General features: G+C 42.9%; 2 protein-coding genes across 2 annotated transcripts; both read right to left on the bottom strand.

Annotated features, from left to right (window-relative positions):
• Positions 1-7,485: 7,485 nt before the first annotated feature.
• LOC308307060 (kelch domain-containing protein 3-like) lies at positions 7,486-8,532 on the bottom strand (the record flags this gene model as incomplete). The annotated part of the gene is made up of 1 exon (XM_080752173.1): positions 7,486-8,532. The coding sequence occupies one exon, from the start codon at positions 8,530-8,532 to the stop codon at positions 7,486-7,488; it is 1,047 nt and encodes a 348-aa protein (XP_080608299.1).
• A 3,071-nt stretch (positions 8,533-11,603) lies between these two features.
• Positions 11,604-12,599, bottom strand: LOC308306989 (kelch domain-containing protein 3-like; the record flags this gene model as incomplete). Its single annotated transcript, XM_080752048.1, has 1 exon — positions 11,604-12,599. The coding sequence occupies one exon, from the start codon at positions 12,597-12,599 to the stop codon at positions 11,604-11,606; it is 996 nt and encodes a 331-aa protein (XP_080608174.1).
• Positions 12,600-15,311: the final 2,712 nt, after the last annotated feature.

Raw genomic sequence — 15,311 nt, 5'->3', positions numbered from 1 at the left:
CACTCTATTGTAACTAGTACTATCAGAACATAACACTCTATAGTAACTAGTATTATCAGAACATAACACTCTATAGTAACTAGCACTATCAGAACATAACACTCTATAGTAACTAGTACTATCAGAACATAACTCTATAGTAACTAGTACTATCAGAACATAACACTCTATAGTAACTAGTACTATCAGAACATAACACTCTATAGTAACTAGTACTATCAGAACATAACACTCTATAGTAACTAGTACTATCAGAACATAACACTCTATAGTAACTAGTACTATCAGAACATAACACTCTATAGTAACTAGTACTATCAGAACATAACACTCTATAGTAACTAGTACTATCAGAACATAGACCCATTTTGTTATTACATGAATTAAATGAAATCACTTATACAGTAATAAATCATTGTCAGCCCGGGGCTCCATCACGCATAAGCTGTGCAATTAGACCCCTCCCCCTCACCACACACACTCACTCACACGCACGCACACACGCACGCACGCACGCACGCACGCACGCGCGCGCGCAAGCACGCACACACGCACGCGCGCACGCACACCATCTAGATTACATCCACAGTGCTGATAGGTCCGGTGTCTCTGACGATCCATGTTCTCTGTTTTTTTTTTCATTCATGGCGATTCAATGATTTTAAATTGTTACGGTAACTATTTAGAAAAGACATTAAATCTGTGTGAAACGTGTCTATAAGAGCAGTTTTTTAAGGCAAGAATCTATTATTATGGATATAAATAAGTAAACACTGTGATTCTTTAGCAAATATATGGACATTATATTACAAACACATATGGAGAAACCCGCATCTTGACGATGAGATTACACACATTTATCGATAGAACAAGAGTAGCTATATGGAAGTAATTAAAGCCCTCTTTTTCATTGTCCCTCTTAAAATGTCTAAATACAAGGCACAAATACTTGGTTTCCATACAATCGATCATTTGGCATTGCAAAACGATGTGATACCGATTATTTACATCGTAAAACGACAAGGTACGATATACAGAGCCAAACGGTACGATATTCGCCTTCGCATATCGATATAGTAGATCAGGGTTCCCCAATAGGCGGCCCACGGGCCATTTGCGGCCCGTGGGGGGCTACTGTCTGGCCCACACTGGCAGCAACAACACTAGTATATCGTCGTTGTCGGGTGGAAATCTCATATCTTCAAATGTTAAGTTCTTTCGCAAATCATACAAGGCCGTCGCACAAAAGGAGTGAAAACAGCAGATCTACAAGCACACAACGCCTCGCGGTGCGAGGCGTTGTGTGCTTGTAGATCGGCTGTTTTCACTAGTTTAAATCATTTTTAAAATGATACATTCAAAACGAACCATTTTGGGGACATACAAGATTTTCACCCGACAACGACGGAAACTGTTGCTGGAGTAGTGGGAATGCCACCGTCGCCCTCGGCTTGGTACCCTAGACATAATTCGGCCCTTGGGGAAAACTAATTGGGGAACCCTGTAGTAGATCATTGCAAATTAAAAACGATGTTTCCATTCAGTTACTATCTATCATTCAGTTACACCCCTTATCAATACAATAAGCAAGGTAATACATCAATACATCAACAATAATAGATCAAATGCATTGACATATCGATCTAGAAAAATATATGGGTAGACCAAGCACCTAATCATAAAAAAAAAAATACTTCATACTAGTAAGACACCTCAGGGTGACATGTGACCTCGTCCCAAAGGGCGAGGTCGCGCCAATTCATGGCCAACTGGCCAGTGATGCATATGGGACCAGACTCACTATATGGAGACCCCTGCATGATAGTCAACAATGTTATGTCAAAACATGCCCATATATGGGCATTACCAAATATGGGCATTCCCAGATACAGTATGTCCTTAATATTGATAGCATAATATCCTTAATAATGTCCTTAATATTGATAATATAGGAATCTCCATATAAAGGCATTTAAAACATATTAGTAAAGCCAAGCAGGGCCTTGGCGAGTTAGGGCCTGGATTTGATGCCTGGGGATCTCCATGTATGGGCATAAGGGGGTAACCTAACAGGGCATCATCCTGGAATGCCCATACTGTATATGGTCATTTTATTTATTTTATCCTTTATTAATATATATATATATCCATATACATATAGGCCTTGAGCTAGCACCGTACATATGGGGTTATCGGTATCATCTGGGGGGATTAATTCTCATAGTGATTTTTGGGAAGGTATACACCCCTAGTACTAGGAAAAATGTGATAGCCTTGCAGTGGTGGTAGCTTTTTGTGTGTTATCACTCCTTTTATAACCACATGCCAAAACACAGTTTTCAAAATCCGAATGGAACATTCTACTTCAAACTGATGGTTCTCTCTTAATATTGACCCTATCTCTTTGAAAAATGGTTGGGATAAAGCTCAGACTATATATTCTTCACTAATGTTGTTAACATTTGCATATCTATAATTGTTTTTTATTACAGGCAGTGACAACATAGTGACTTTAATTATGACATAATCCTCTGTGAACCATGGCTTCACATTGTTCGGTCATCGGTACCATCTGGGGGGAACAATTCTCATAGTGATTTTTGGGAAGGTATACATCCCTAGTACTAGGAAAAATGTGATAGCCTTGCATCTGTGGTAGCTTTCTGTGTGTTATCACTCCATTTATAACAACATGCAAAAAAAAAAAAACGTTTCAAAATCCGAATGGAACATTCTACTTCAAACGGATGGTTCTCTCTTATTATTCATCCTATCTCTTTGAAAAATGGTTGGGATAAAGTTCAGACTATATATTGTCCAGTAAGGTGGTTAAAATTAGCATATCTAGAATTGTTCTTTATTATAGGCACTTAGGCAGTGACATATAGTGACTATATAATTATGAGCATGGGGGCTTAGTCTATTTAATGAGGGGCCCAATAAGTGCACCTCCTAGGGTCTTTCGAGATTTAAAATTGATCGAGCAACCCTTTGCGAGAATCGAATTTGTTGGTTGACTTTATTTATTACCTTGGTAGTCATTTTTTCACTGGATAGGTTAGCCTCCAGGATGCAACCCACAGTGCTATCACAGTGTCACCTACTTTAATTTTGAAGTTCTCAACTTAGATCCAAAGAGGATACATTCAGTTTTACCTAGATGAATTGAGAGTCTGTTGTCATTGAGCCAGGTGCAGATCTCGTTTAGTTCACACTTAAGGGCCTTTTCAACCTGCAATATATCTCTGCCTGAGACTAAGAGAGCCGAATCATCCGTGAACAGAAACCGATTGCAGTCACAAGCAGATCTCCTTTAGTATTGACCCTCTCTGGCAAGGATAAAGCTCAGACTATGTTTTTCATAAAGGTTGTTTAAAGTAGCATCTCTAGAAATGGTAACAGGCAGTGACAACATACTGTACTATTAGTGTAGTGACTACATTACATAAGATGTTTTCATGAAAGATGTAACACAAAGGGTTCCTTCATAAATAACCTAAAGATGTTAAACCATGTTTACATACATATATTTTAAGTAAATGTATTGTGAAATTCATTAAACAAAATATAGTGCAAGTGTGTAAGAAAATATCCAAAATGCCCACAATTTGATCCTCTTGTCCAAGTATAGAAAACCTATGTAATGTTTTGGTTTTCATATGTGTAGAATCCATAATACCTCACATGTTAAAGGTCAGGCCAAGGTAACATTTGACCTCTGGGAGAACAACAAATAGAAAAACTTGATGAATATCCATTAGCATGTCACAGAACTGGTATATCTCCTGACTGGCACACAGTAAGGATGTAAGGATGAGGTTCCAGAGATGGCTGCAACAGGGTCATAGGAATTTAGGAAATCTTGGTGCCTGTCATGAATGCTGTGTGTGTGTGTGTGTGTGTGTGTGTGTGTGTGTGTGTGTGTGTGTGTGTGTGTGTGTGTGTGTGTGTGTGTGTGTGTGTGTGTGTGTGTGTGTGTGTGTTGTACACCCCAATATTTTACAACCAAGACACACCAGTGCTTAGACTCCCTACTACTGTTTCTGCACATTTTGGAGAAGGCGTCAGTCAGCTCCACCCACATGCGGCATGACACCGATGGCCGCGGAAACCATGCAAGGCACCAACATAAAGAGCAGCATCATTCCTGCTCTTTATGTTGAGCAGAGACAGTGATCCAGAATCCATCATGGTGCTGACAGACACGTTCTAGCTTAGACTCTGGCATGGAGCATGTGCATCTCAGCAGGCACTGGGGGAGATATCAAGCATACTGCTGGCCAGCACGGAAGAAGTACTTCATCATGTGCATCATCATCCGTCATGAGAGAAAAGGTGACAACCTATTGACAAGGTGTCCCCCTGCACATTCAAACTGGTGGATTGGAAGTATACAGTAGGAATAATTAAGTTGTCAACCCAAAGTCAGCCAGTCAGATGCACAGTGTCCAGGTAGACTGCTGCTGAATCTGTTCAAATGCCTTTGGTCTAGTTGATAGAAACCACTTCAGAGTGCTTGATACACTCAAGACTATTACCACTGAACTTGCCTGTCAGCCCTCCATATGCAAACACATGCATTTCCAGTGCTGAACTTTGCAACAGTATTGCAATGCAGCTGAGGAATGACTGTATAACATTGTCAATCGTGAGGTGAATACTCTGTCAACCTGTGACCATAGCTGCTGCCTGCTTGGACACCTGGATAAGGAGTGATAAGGTGTGAGAGACCTTAACCTGACCTTTAGCACATAGGCCTAAGACTGACTGGCAATTGAATATATAACATAAATCTACACCTACTGAATGCCCCCCACCCTCCCAGGTCCCCATATGAATCACCTTAAGTTCACAGTTTCCCTCACACAACTGCAATACAATTGTTGTTTTTAACAACATGTTGTACAATCATTGGGTCATTGTAATACAATGGATTTGGCAATAAATAATTAACTGATGGTAATTTCACTGAGTCAGCCACATTCCTTGAACCCTAAAACCTTGGGTTAGATAACCAATACCACCTTTCTATAGGTTGAACAGTATCATAACGCTATTTAAGCTCCAGGCAGCCATCTTGGACGCCATCTTGAAAATGATGGCTTTATAAGACATATACATTCCTACATCTTTAGTGTGTTCTTAAGCATGCCTAGATGTACCAGAACTAGTTGAAAAACCTTTTGTATATGGGGGTTAAGTAGTATGTTTTCATATAATGACCCATGTCATTTTCGCCTAGTGTTACATAATAAAATGCATGATAGCACCCATAAAGCTACCACTGGTGCAAGGCTATCACATATTTTCTAACTCTAGACATGTATACCATGACAAAAATCACTATGAGCATTAATCCCCTCAGTTGATACCGACCAACCCCAGTGGCTCACCGTCTAATATATGGACTTAATATTAATGTTTTCGGCCTGGGATTGATAACATCAGAAATCTCCATATATGGGCATAAAAGGGATTTTGTTTCTGGGAATGACCATATACGGACCATATACCAAGGGCGCCGACTAGACGGTCGGCCCGCTTGGCTGCGCATCTCCATATATGGGCATAACGGGTCCTACAGAGATCTCCATATATGGGCATATTTACATTGTTCCCGAGTTGGCTAGGGCGCCGACTAGACGCTCGGCCGCACATCTCCATATATGGGCATAAATGGACGTATCGGCGCAAGCGCTGACTCATTGTGACATAAAATGGACGCAATCTCCGTATATGGGCATAAAGGGGACACAGATACAGAGATCTCCATATATGGCCATATGGGCATTCTGACATCACTTCTGCTGACTCATTCTGTCTGCAATCCATTTTATGCCCATATATGGGGGCATTCATTTTATGCCCATATATGGAGAACGCACGTGCCCGTGGGACGAACGGTTCTCGAGATACGCGGATTACATACATACATACACACTCACAGAGATTTTTTGTTGACTCATGTGGCGTACGTGATGTCAGAGCCTTTTATGAAGTGATGTCACAATGAGTCAGAGCTTTCGCCGATTTCCTCCGGAACAGCCTGATGTCAACAATCAACCCCGCATAAGGAGATTCCGAACGTTTCGCGCCGGTTCGGGAAAACCGCGCGTCGGGTCGGGTCGAGACCCGGCACTGCACTCCGTGCCGCGGCGGGGAACGCGCGTGCCGAATCTGAAGCCGGTGGGACGAACGGTTCTCGAGATACGCGGATTACAGACACACAGACAGACAGACAGACAGACAGACAGACAGACACACACGCAGAGACTTCTCGCATTTATAGATAGATATGTATCCATATACATCAAATATATTTTATGCCCATACATGGGAGAACCTATCTTTTATGCCCATACATGGGAGAACTGAACCACACAGATATGGGCCATGCCTTTGCCATCTGGCCAGTGATATATATCAATGACATCAGGGATCTTCATATATGGGCATAAAAGGGATAACCATATATGGACTGTCACTGTGATATCACATGTGATCACACAGTCACAGTGACTGTAAATCACACTGGATCTGATAAACCTTGTTCTGAGAAACAACTGAGTCCTGATGTGGGAGGTATCACTTATATTGGTTCAGTGGCAAAGACGTCATTGGTTGGCCAATCCACAAAGCTGATCAGTTGGATTAGGGTCAACTTTTTTGAGATTTTGGAGAAAAAAAAAACAGCTGATTTCCTTTGGTAAATGAATTTTATCTATTTATGTTACTTCCATCCACACATTTCTGCACTTAAAACCAGTCTACACTTTGTCTTTTGTCTTATTTATATTACTGCCATCCACATTATTACTTGCACCTGTGTAGCGTGAAAGTACTGTGTTTGGTGATTTTGTATCCGTATTTGTCTTCGCTTACGTCATCCAATGGATTCAGACCACCAAAAGTGATGAGTTGGACTCTGATTCTTAAATGGTAGAATGCTATATATTCTACAGCTGTGCATGTTGTCACAGAATGTGGAAGTGTACTTTTTGTTCTGCCCAAAATATACTTTGTGTGTGTTTTCAGCCAGCCCACACAGTTTCTCTAGGAACTGCATTTCTAGTTTCATTAATCGTCTCTCTCGGCTAAGGGGTTCCTGCTTCATCTCTCTCTGTCTAGAAAAAAAAAGTCACACCCTGTGTGAAGTGAGCGGAGCTATTTCATCGAGCTTGTCCAATGTGGGATGGTGCGGGACATAAGTACATACAGACACAGACAGATATGACAGAGTTTACATTAAACTGAACTGTTTTATTAGCATACTTAAGAGTGCAGTACTAGTTTGTTACAGAAAACAAGTGTCACTCTTTGACACTTTTCATTGGAAAACAAAATCTGAATATATTTACATAACACCATGGCAAATGCCCTTGTTTCTCACTGACAATGTTCTGAGAATTCACTGATAATCCATTGACTTGCCGATGGCATGCCACGTGACGTTCTCAAATGACACATCTGTACTTCAAATTGTCCTTAGCCATGTCGTCTGAGAAGGTCAACCATGTTGGTAGTCATGGCTGCCAGTTCCCACTTGATGTTGTGTGGGAGTCCAGACTGCTCCAGACCGTACTGAATAACTGCTAGCTTACATAACGTCTTCAGGCTAGGACTCAAGTCTAAGACATACAGGTCATCAGGTGTTGTGTCTCCTCCAAAGAGGATGATACGATCTCCCAACATGCAACAGCACATCCTATGCGTTGGAACCGGTCCTTTCCCTTTGGGCTCAACCTTCTTCCAGCAGAAGGTCTCTGGAATGAATTTCCACAGATCATTGAAGTTCTCGTTCGATGTGTAGCCACCAAATATGTACAGCACTCCATTGTAGGTAAAGGCTGAATGTCGACTGCGTCCTTTTGGAAGAGGCTGTGCAGAAGGTGTGTTCATCCAGCAGTTGGTCTCTGTGTCAAACACTCTGATGGTGTTGAAGTAGCAGTACCCCCCGTATCCCCTGCAACCCCAGCCTCCAAATACAAACATCTTTGTCCCGATGATGGTGGCAGAGTGACACCATGAAGTAGAAGGTGGAGTTCCTCTGGTGTTCATTAAAGACCAGACCATTGTGGTGGTGTTCAACTTGTAGAAGTCCTTAGTGATTCCAGCCTGGGTCATTCCTCCATGAATAAACATGACCTTCCCCAAGACACAGGCTGAGTGGTTCTCCCTCCTCTTTGGAACAGTCCCAGAAACCCTGGGTTTGAACCATCTGTGGACGTCAACGTCAAATCCATAAAGCACATTGCAGCAAGGAACCCCTCCCCAGACATAGACAACATCTTCAATCAGCACAGCTGTGTGGCCCCTGCGCCTGGAGGGAACCTCAAGGTGACGTTCTCTTCCTGTCATCACCGGGGTCAGCTTCCTCCAGCGCAGAGACACTGTGTTGAAAACGTGCACATCAATCTGAGCCGTGCTGCCATCATAGGGCCCTCTGAAGGAGTACACCTTGTTCTGTACTGCTACAGCAGGATAACCGTTTGGTTGTTGTCCTCCCTTCACATGTACCGTCCAGCAGAACATTTCTCACTGTAAATCACACTGGATACGTTAAACCTTGTTCTGAGAAACAACTGAGTCCTGATGTGGGAGTTATCACTTATATTGGTTCAGTGGCAAAGGTCACGAAAAGGGAAAAGGGTTGGCCAATCCACAAAGCTGATCAGTTGGGGTTGGCCAATCAAGGAAGCCTTTGAAGATGACTGTTGAGCGTCCTTATATGGAAAAACACACGGCAGACAGTTTGTTCAGATACACGTTATACATTGTTTTCAACAGTCCATTAGCCCCGCCCCCTCTCCTCCCAGCCCCTCCCTTCCTCCCTCTGGAGGTCGGAGCAGAGACGATGAGTTAAATCCCCCAAACTGCTACACTCGCAGGAAACTAGTTTTGTTCCCCTTTTTCATTGTACCTTAAAAAGTCCTCAGAACACAGAGAAAGAGAATACAAAATGCCATGGTTCACTGGAGTGGACCATGATGAAGATCTTTTGTAAAAATCACACCTATGGTGAAGTGAGTGGGGCTTTTTACTTGCACCAGCAGAGGGCACACGTGTTCGGTGCCATCTGTTCCCGGCCGGTATCTGTCTGTGTTTACGACTGCCATTAGCCAATGAGGAACCAGCATTCTTGGTCACAATCAGAAAGTGCGACCTGGTATAAATAACAAGGCCCAAGTTGGCACCTCGACAGAGTGCCAACTTGCCCACCCACCCACATACATACAGACAGCACCGAACTGCACCGATCGCAGCACTTGCACACTCTGCAGTCTAGTTGAGTTCATTGTGGGCTCACTTAGTTGTCCTTTTGTCCATTTTTTTGGCACCTAAAACTAGTCTTTTTTTTCAGCTATAAATTCTGTTCAAACTTCAACTTGTTCAGCTTTACACAGTTATCTCTGCTTGTAGTTTTATCCTTAACAATTGTTTACCTTTTTTGAGATTTTTGAAAAAAAAGCAGCTGAATTCCTGTGGGAAATGAATTTTATCTTGCCAGGTATGTTACTTCCATCCACATGTCTTGGCACTTAAAACCAGTCTACATTTTGTCTTACCATTTATATTACTGCCATCCACATTATTACTTGCACCTGCGTAGCTCGAAAGTACTGTGTTTGGTGATTTTGTATCCGTATCTGTCTTCACTTATGTCATCCAATGGGTTCAGACCACCAAATGTGATGATTTGGACCCCTCTGATTCTTAAATGGTAGAATGCTATATATTATATACCTGTGCATGTTGTCACAGAATGTGGAAGTGCACTTTTTGTTCTGCCCATAATATACTTTGTGTGTGTTTTCAGCCAGCCCACACAGCTTCTCTAGGAACTGCATTTCTAGTTTCATTAATCGTCTCTCTCAGCTAACTCTCTCTCTCTAAAACAATAAATCACACTCAGTGTGAAGTGAGCGGTGCTATTTCATTGAGCTTGGCCAATGTGAGATGGGGCGGGACATAAGTATATACAGACACAGCCAGATGTAGGAGCGGTTAGTCCTGTTAAAAAAAAAAGAAAATAAAAAAAAACGCCTATAAGAATTGGTCCCATTTAAGGCAGAAATTACACAAAATTCAATTCCTAAAAGGTGATATAATTCTGTCATTTTGACTGACTCAATGATATTTGTGCTGGGGGAGGAAAAGAAATCACACTGGATTTTGACGTTCACATTCATCATGGTAAATGGTACATTTATAGAGCGATTTATTACAAAGAGCTTCACGTAGATTGTGCATTACCTTCACCCATTCACACACACATTCACACACCGATGGTGGAGGAAACCATGCAAGGCACCAACCTGCTCATCAGGAGACATTTATGGTTCAGCGTCTTGCTCAAGGACTCTTCGATGCTAACTCTGGAGGAAGAATCACCACCACTGTTTATATAACTGCTGTTGTTTGAAGCACTGTAGAGAATCAGATGCATCATTCCAACTCTACATGCTTTACTGAGCTTTTCCTGATGTCTTTTTAGTGGTATTCCTGGAAGGAGCAAAGCTCCAACATCTGGCTTTGTCCGGGCTCTGAAGCGTGGCCTACATCTGGCCTACATTTGGCCTAAATCTGGCCTACATCTTGGCACATAGCGCTCACAGGTTGTTGTACGCCCAGGGTCACATTGGCCAAGTTTCATGAGACGCTTAATGAAATTAACTCATGAATACTTCACACCAAGTGTTATTTTCTTTCTGTAAATGTATGTTTCTCCCAGGTTCTTTTCACTGTTCACAAATGCCACTTGTTTTCCAAAGAAAAGAAGTAAAAGTCACATTTTACGCAACAACATGTTGGCAGATGCCCTCCTTTCTCATTGTCATGTTCTGAGAATTCACTGACAATCCACTGACTTGCCGATGACATGACACGTGAAGTAAGTAAAGGCTGAATGATCCCTGCGTTCTTCTGAAAGAGGCTCCGTGGAAGGTGTGTTCATCCAGCAGTTGGTCTCTGTGTCAAACACTCTGATGGAGTTGTGGTATTCCCTGTACTCCCTGTACCACCTGTACCGCCAACCCCCAAATACAAACATCTTTGTCCCGATGATGGTGGCAGAGTGACACCATGAAGCAGGCTGTGCAGTTCCTCTGGTGTTAATTAAACCCCTGTGATGCCACATCCCTGTTATGCCCATATATGGAGATATGGAGATCCCTGTGCTGTCAGGGGAACCAACTTTAAACTATGGCGATCATAGATGAGTGACATCATATAGTGGTCACATGACATGGAAGCAACACTGTTATTGCACCGTGTTTTTCAAGGTGTAGACATTGAGGGACATGTACGACCTGATTGCTGATGATCATTGGCACTGACACACGTTGCACGCGTCCTCGTTCACCCTCAATATGGGCGTATTTTTATAATGTTTTTCTTATTGAGTACAAAAGGACCCCAATGAAAACAAGCCATTGAGCTTTCTGTGGTTTAAATCCTTTCTTCTCTCTCTCAGATGTGACAGAAACGGTCGGTAAGAAACGTGTCCTCTTCTCCCGAGAAGAATCAGCAGCACTGTATGTGAACGCTAGCGAGTGGTGCGCGTTCCACGGGGTCGATTTGTGATCACCACGTAACACTACGTTTTAACAGTATTTACTGGGAGTCGTGGCTGCCAGTTCCCATCTGATGTTGTGTGGGAGTCCAGACAAATCCAGACCGTACTGAATAATTGCTAGCTTACATAACGTCTTCAGGCTAGGACTCAAGTCTAAGACATACAGGTCATCAGGTGTGTTTTCTCCTCCAAAGAGGAAGATACGATCTCCCATCATGCAACAGCACATGCTATGCGTTGGAACTGGTCCTTTCCCCTTGGGCTCAACCTTCTTCCAGCAAAAGGTCTCTGGACTGAATTTCCACAGATCATTGAAGTTCTTACTATGGTTCCGTCCACCAAATATGTACACCTCTCCATTGTAGGTAAAGGCTGAATGTTGACTCCGTCCTTCTGGAACAAGCTGTGTATAAGGTGTGTCCAGCCAGCAGTTGGTCTCTGTGTCAAACACTCTGATGGTGTAGTGGGCCCAGCCTCCAAATACAAACATCTTTGTCCCAATGATGGTGGCAGAGTGATACCATGAAGCAGAGGGTTGAGTTCCTCTGGTGTTAATTAAAGACCAGACCATTGTGCTGGTGTCCAACTTGTAGATGTCCTTAGTGAGTCCAGTCCGTTCGGTCCATCCTCCATGAATAAACATGACCTTCCCCAAGACACAGGCTGAGTGGTTCTCCCTCCTCTTTGGAACAGTCCCAGAAACCCTGGGTTTGAACCATTTGTGGGAGTTAACATCAAATGCATAAAGCACATTGCAGTAAGGAACCCCTCCCCAGACATAGACTATATATTCAATCAGCACAGCTGTGTGGCCCTCACGCCTGGAGGGAACCTCATCTCTTCCTGTCATCACCGGGGTCAGCTTCCTCCAGCGCAGAGACACTGTGTTGAAAACGTGCACATCAATCTGAGCCGTGCTGTCATCATTGGGCCCTCCGAAGGAGTACACCTTGTTCTCTACTGCTACAGCAGGATAACTGTTTGGTTGTTGTCCTCTCTTCACATGTACCGTCCAGCAGAACATTTCTCACACTGTAAATCACACTGGATCTGTTAAAGCTTGTTCTGAGAACAAACTGAATCCTGATGTGGGAGGTATCGCTTATATTGGTTCAGTGGCAAAGACGTCACGCAAAGGGTTGGCCAATCCACAAAGCTGATCAGTTTGGTTGGCCAATCAAGGAGGCCGATGGCGATGACTGTTGATCGTCCTTATATGGAAAAACACACATCAGACAGTGTGTTCAGCTACACTTCAGACATTGTGTTCAACAGTCCATTGACCCCGCCCCCTCTCCTCCTCCTTTTTTTTGTTGAGCGATGCTCCTGGAAGGAGCTAAGCTCCAACATCTGGCATTGTCTGGGCTCTGAAGCGTGGCCTACATCTGGCCTACATCTGGCCTACATCTGGTCTACATCTGGCCTACATCTGGCCTACATCTGACCTACATCTGACCTACATCTGGCCAAATCTGACCTACATCTGACCTACATCTGGCCTACATCTGACCTACATCTGACCTACATCTGGCCTACATCTGACCTACATCTGACCTACATCTGACCTACATCTGGCCTACATCTGACCTACATCTGACCTACATCTTGGCACAAAGTGATCAGAGTTTGTTGTACACCCAGGGTACCAGTTTGTTGCTCTGCGAGGACGAGGCTCTGCGCAGATTTGAGCAGAGAAGTACTCTGAGACTTGGTTGAGAGTTGATATAGTAGTTGATATAGTGGAGTTGATAGTTGGTGAGTTTAGGAGTAGATCTGAGTGAGGAGAGGAACAGAAGGTAGAGGAGAATAGAGCAGAGCAGAGCAGAGGAGAGAGAGAGAGAGAGAGAGAGAGAGAGAGAGAGAGAGAGAGAGAGATAAACGTGCTGCGAAGCAAAAACACTGCTGCATTTGGGTGGGGAGCGTGTCGCTGTTACTACATGTCATCTTTTTGACACCCGACTCTAACCCTCACCCTCACCCTAACCCTAACCTCCGTGGAGCGAGTCGCTAACCCTCCGATCGAAATGATGGTCGTTTGAAAGAGCGCGATTTTACTGTTCGGGTGGCCGCTAGCGCTCGCTGTTGGGTGGCCGCTAGCACACGCCGGATGAATCAGGCCAAAGACACCTACTCCTGAGCCCGCCACGCACACAGACTAACACACACTATTTTTAATAGCATAGTTATAGCATAAATTCATGATCAAAGTTGTTCCATGTCTGAATGGGTTCAAACAGGTGGAAACGCAAGCCGGTTCGCGGCCGGTTCCCATGAAAGCACCAGGGTTCTTCAAGAACACTAGAACAGAACCGGTTCTGGAACCAGAGTTGTTCAGGTGTAAAAGGGGCCAGAGAGAGAGAGACAGACAGACAGACAGACAGACAGACAGACAGACAGACAGACAGACAGTGTTGGGGAAGTTACTTTGAATTGTTTGAAAGTGTAACTTGTACAGTTACAAGTAACTCACCATGGCAGTAAAGTTAAAGTTATACCCCTGGAGAAATGTAACTTATAAAGTTTCAAGTTACATAGAACAAGTAACTTTTTTTCAGCGTTAAATTGAGAATGTACATTGAGAATGTACATTTGGTGTACATGAAACAAAATATAATATCCTACAAAAAAGTCACATGCCAGCAGAAATATGCCTCTCAACTGAGTGTTATGTTTTATTTAAAAAAGGTTGACATTTTCTTTAGTAAACATCTGTCTTCCTAATAAGTTTAAAAAGAAAAAAAGTTAAAGAAATAAGAAAACTATGATCTGTTGAGGACATTTGATCGTCAATCTTAACAAAACGTCAATGTAAAATGATAACTTTGCTTGTAACTTCTTGTAACTTGTAACTTGAGCCAAAAATGACCCAAAAAGTATCTCAGTTACTTGACGAGTTACAGACATATGAATGTAACTCAGCAGTTAACAGCAAGTTACAGCAACATGTAACTTAGTTATGGTGACTCAGTTACATGTAACTTTAACTTCCCCAACACTGGAGAGAGAGAGAGATGGTGCCATCATAGCCAACACCTGACACCTGATAGCATGATGTAACCTCCAGACAGCAGACACAGAATAGAACATAAACATCCATTCAGTTTTCTACCAGCAGCTTTTAATCACTTTTTAAAATGTATTCTGACAAAGTAGATCTTCCAAGCTGTGGAGCACATATTACATAACATGCATTTTTACTGGTCTGTACACATGGCAATTCAATGAGATCAAAGAAACACTTTTAAGGACGACTTCGCCACTGTTCTACTTATCTTCATATAATGGGTCTTCACTAATGTTCATGATGAAATAGCAGTGTCCACTTGGTCTGTCTCTCGTTCATTCATGATATGCTGGCCTTAAAGGAGAGCAAATCCCTGGCCTCCTTCAAAATTGGTATGAAAAGTCACCTTCAGGCGGCTGCTATTCGAGACTTGTAAATAGACTAAGCCCCCCCCCCCTTTCTGCTTTTTCTGCTTCTGAAATTGTAATCCCTTAACATGGAGGCCGACGGTGGATCTCATCTTTAATGTACATTTTCTCCAAATAACACTTTTAAAGCCAAGGATGGCATTAGATTCTCGCTACAATAACGTAATAACAAAGGCAACGATCGGCCATTTTAGCAACGGCATGGGGTGACGATCGCTTCCGTTGAATGACGTCATGACGTCAAACCGGAAGTGTTTACGGAATGGACTTCTGGCCTTCAAAATAAGAGAATGGCCGTGTATGG

The sequence above is a fragment of the Nannobrachium achirus genome (assembly GCF_963921795.1).
Source record: "Nannobrachium achirus genome assembly, chromosome: 1".
Taxonomy (NCBI): domain Eukaryota; kingdom Metazoa; phylum Chordata; class Actinopteri; order Myctophiformes; family Myctophidae; genus Nannobrachium; species Nannobrachium achirus.
This window is presented reverse-complemented; position numbering and strand designations above follow the sequence as displayed.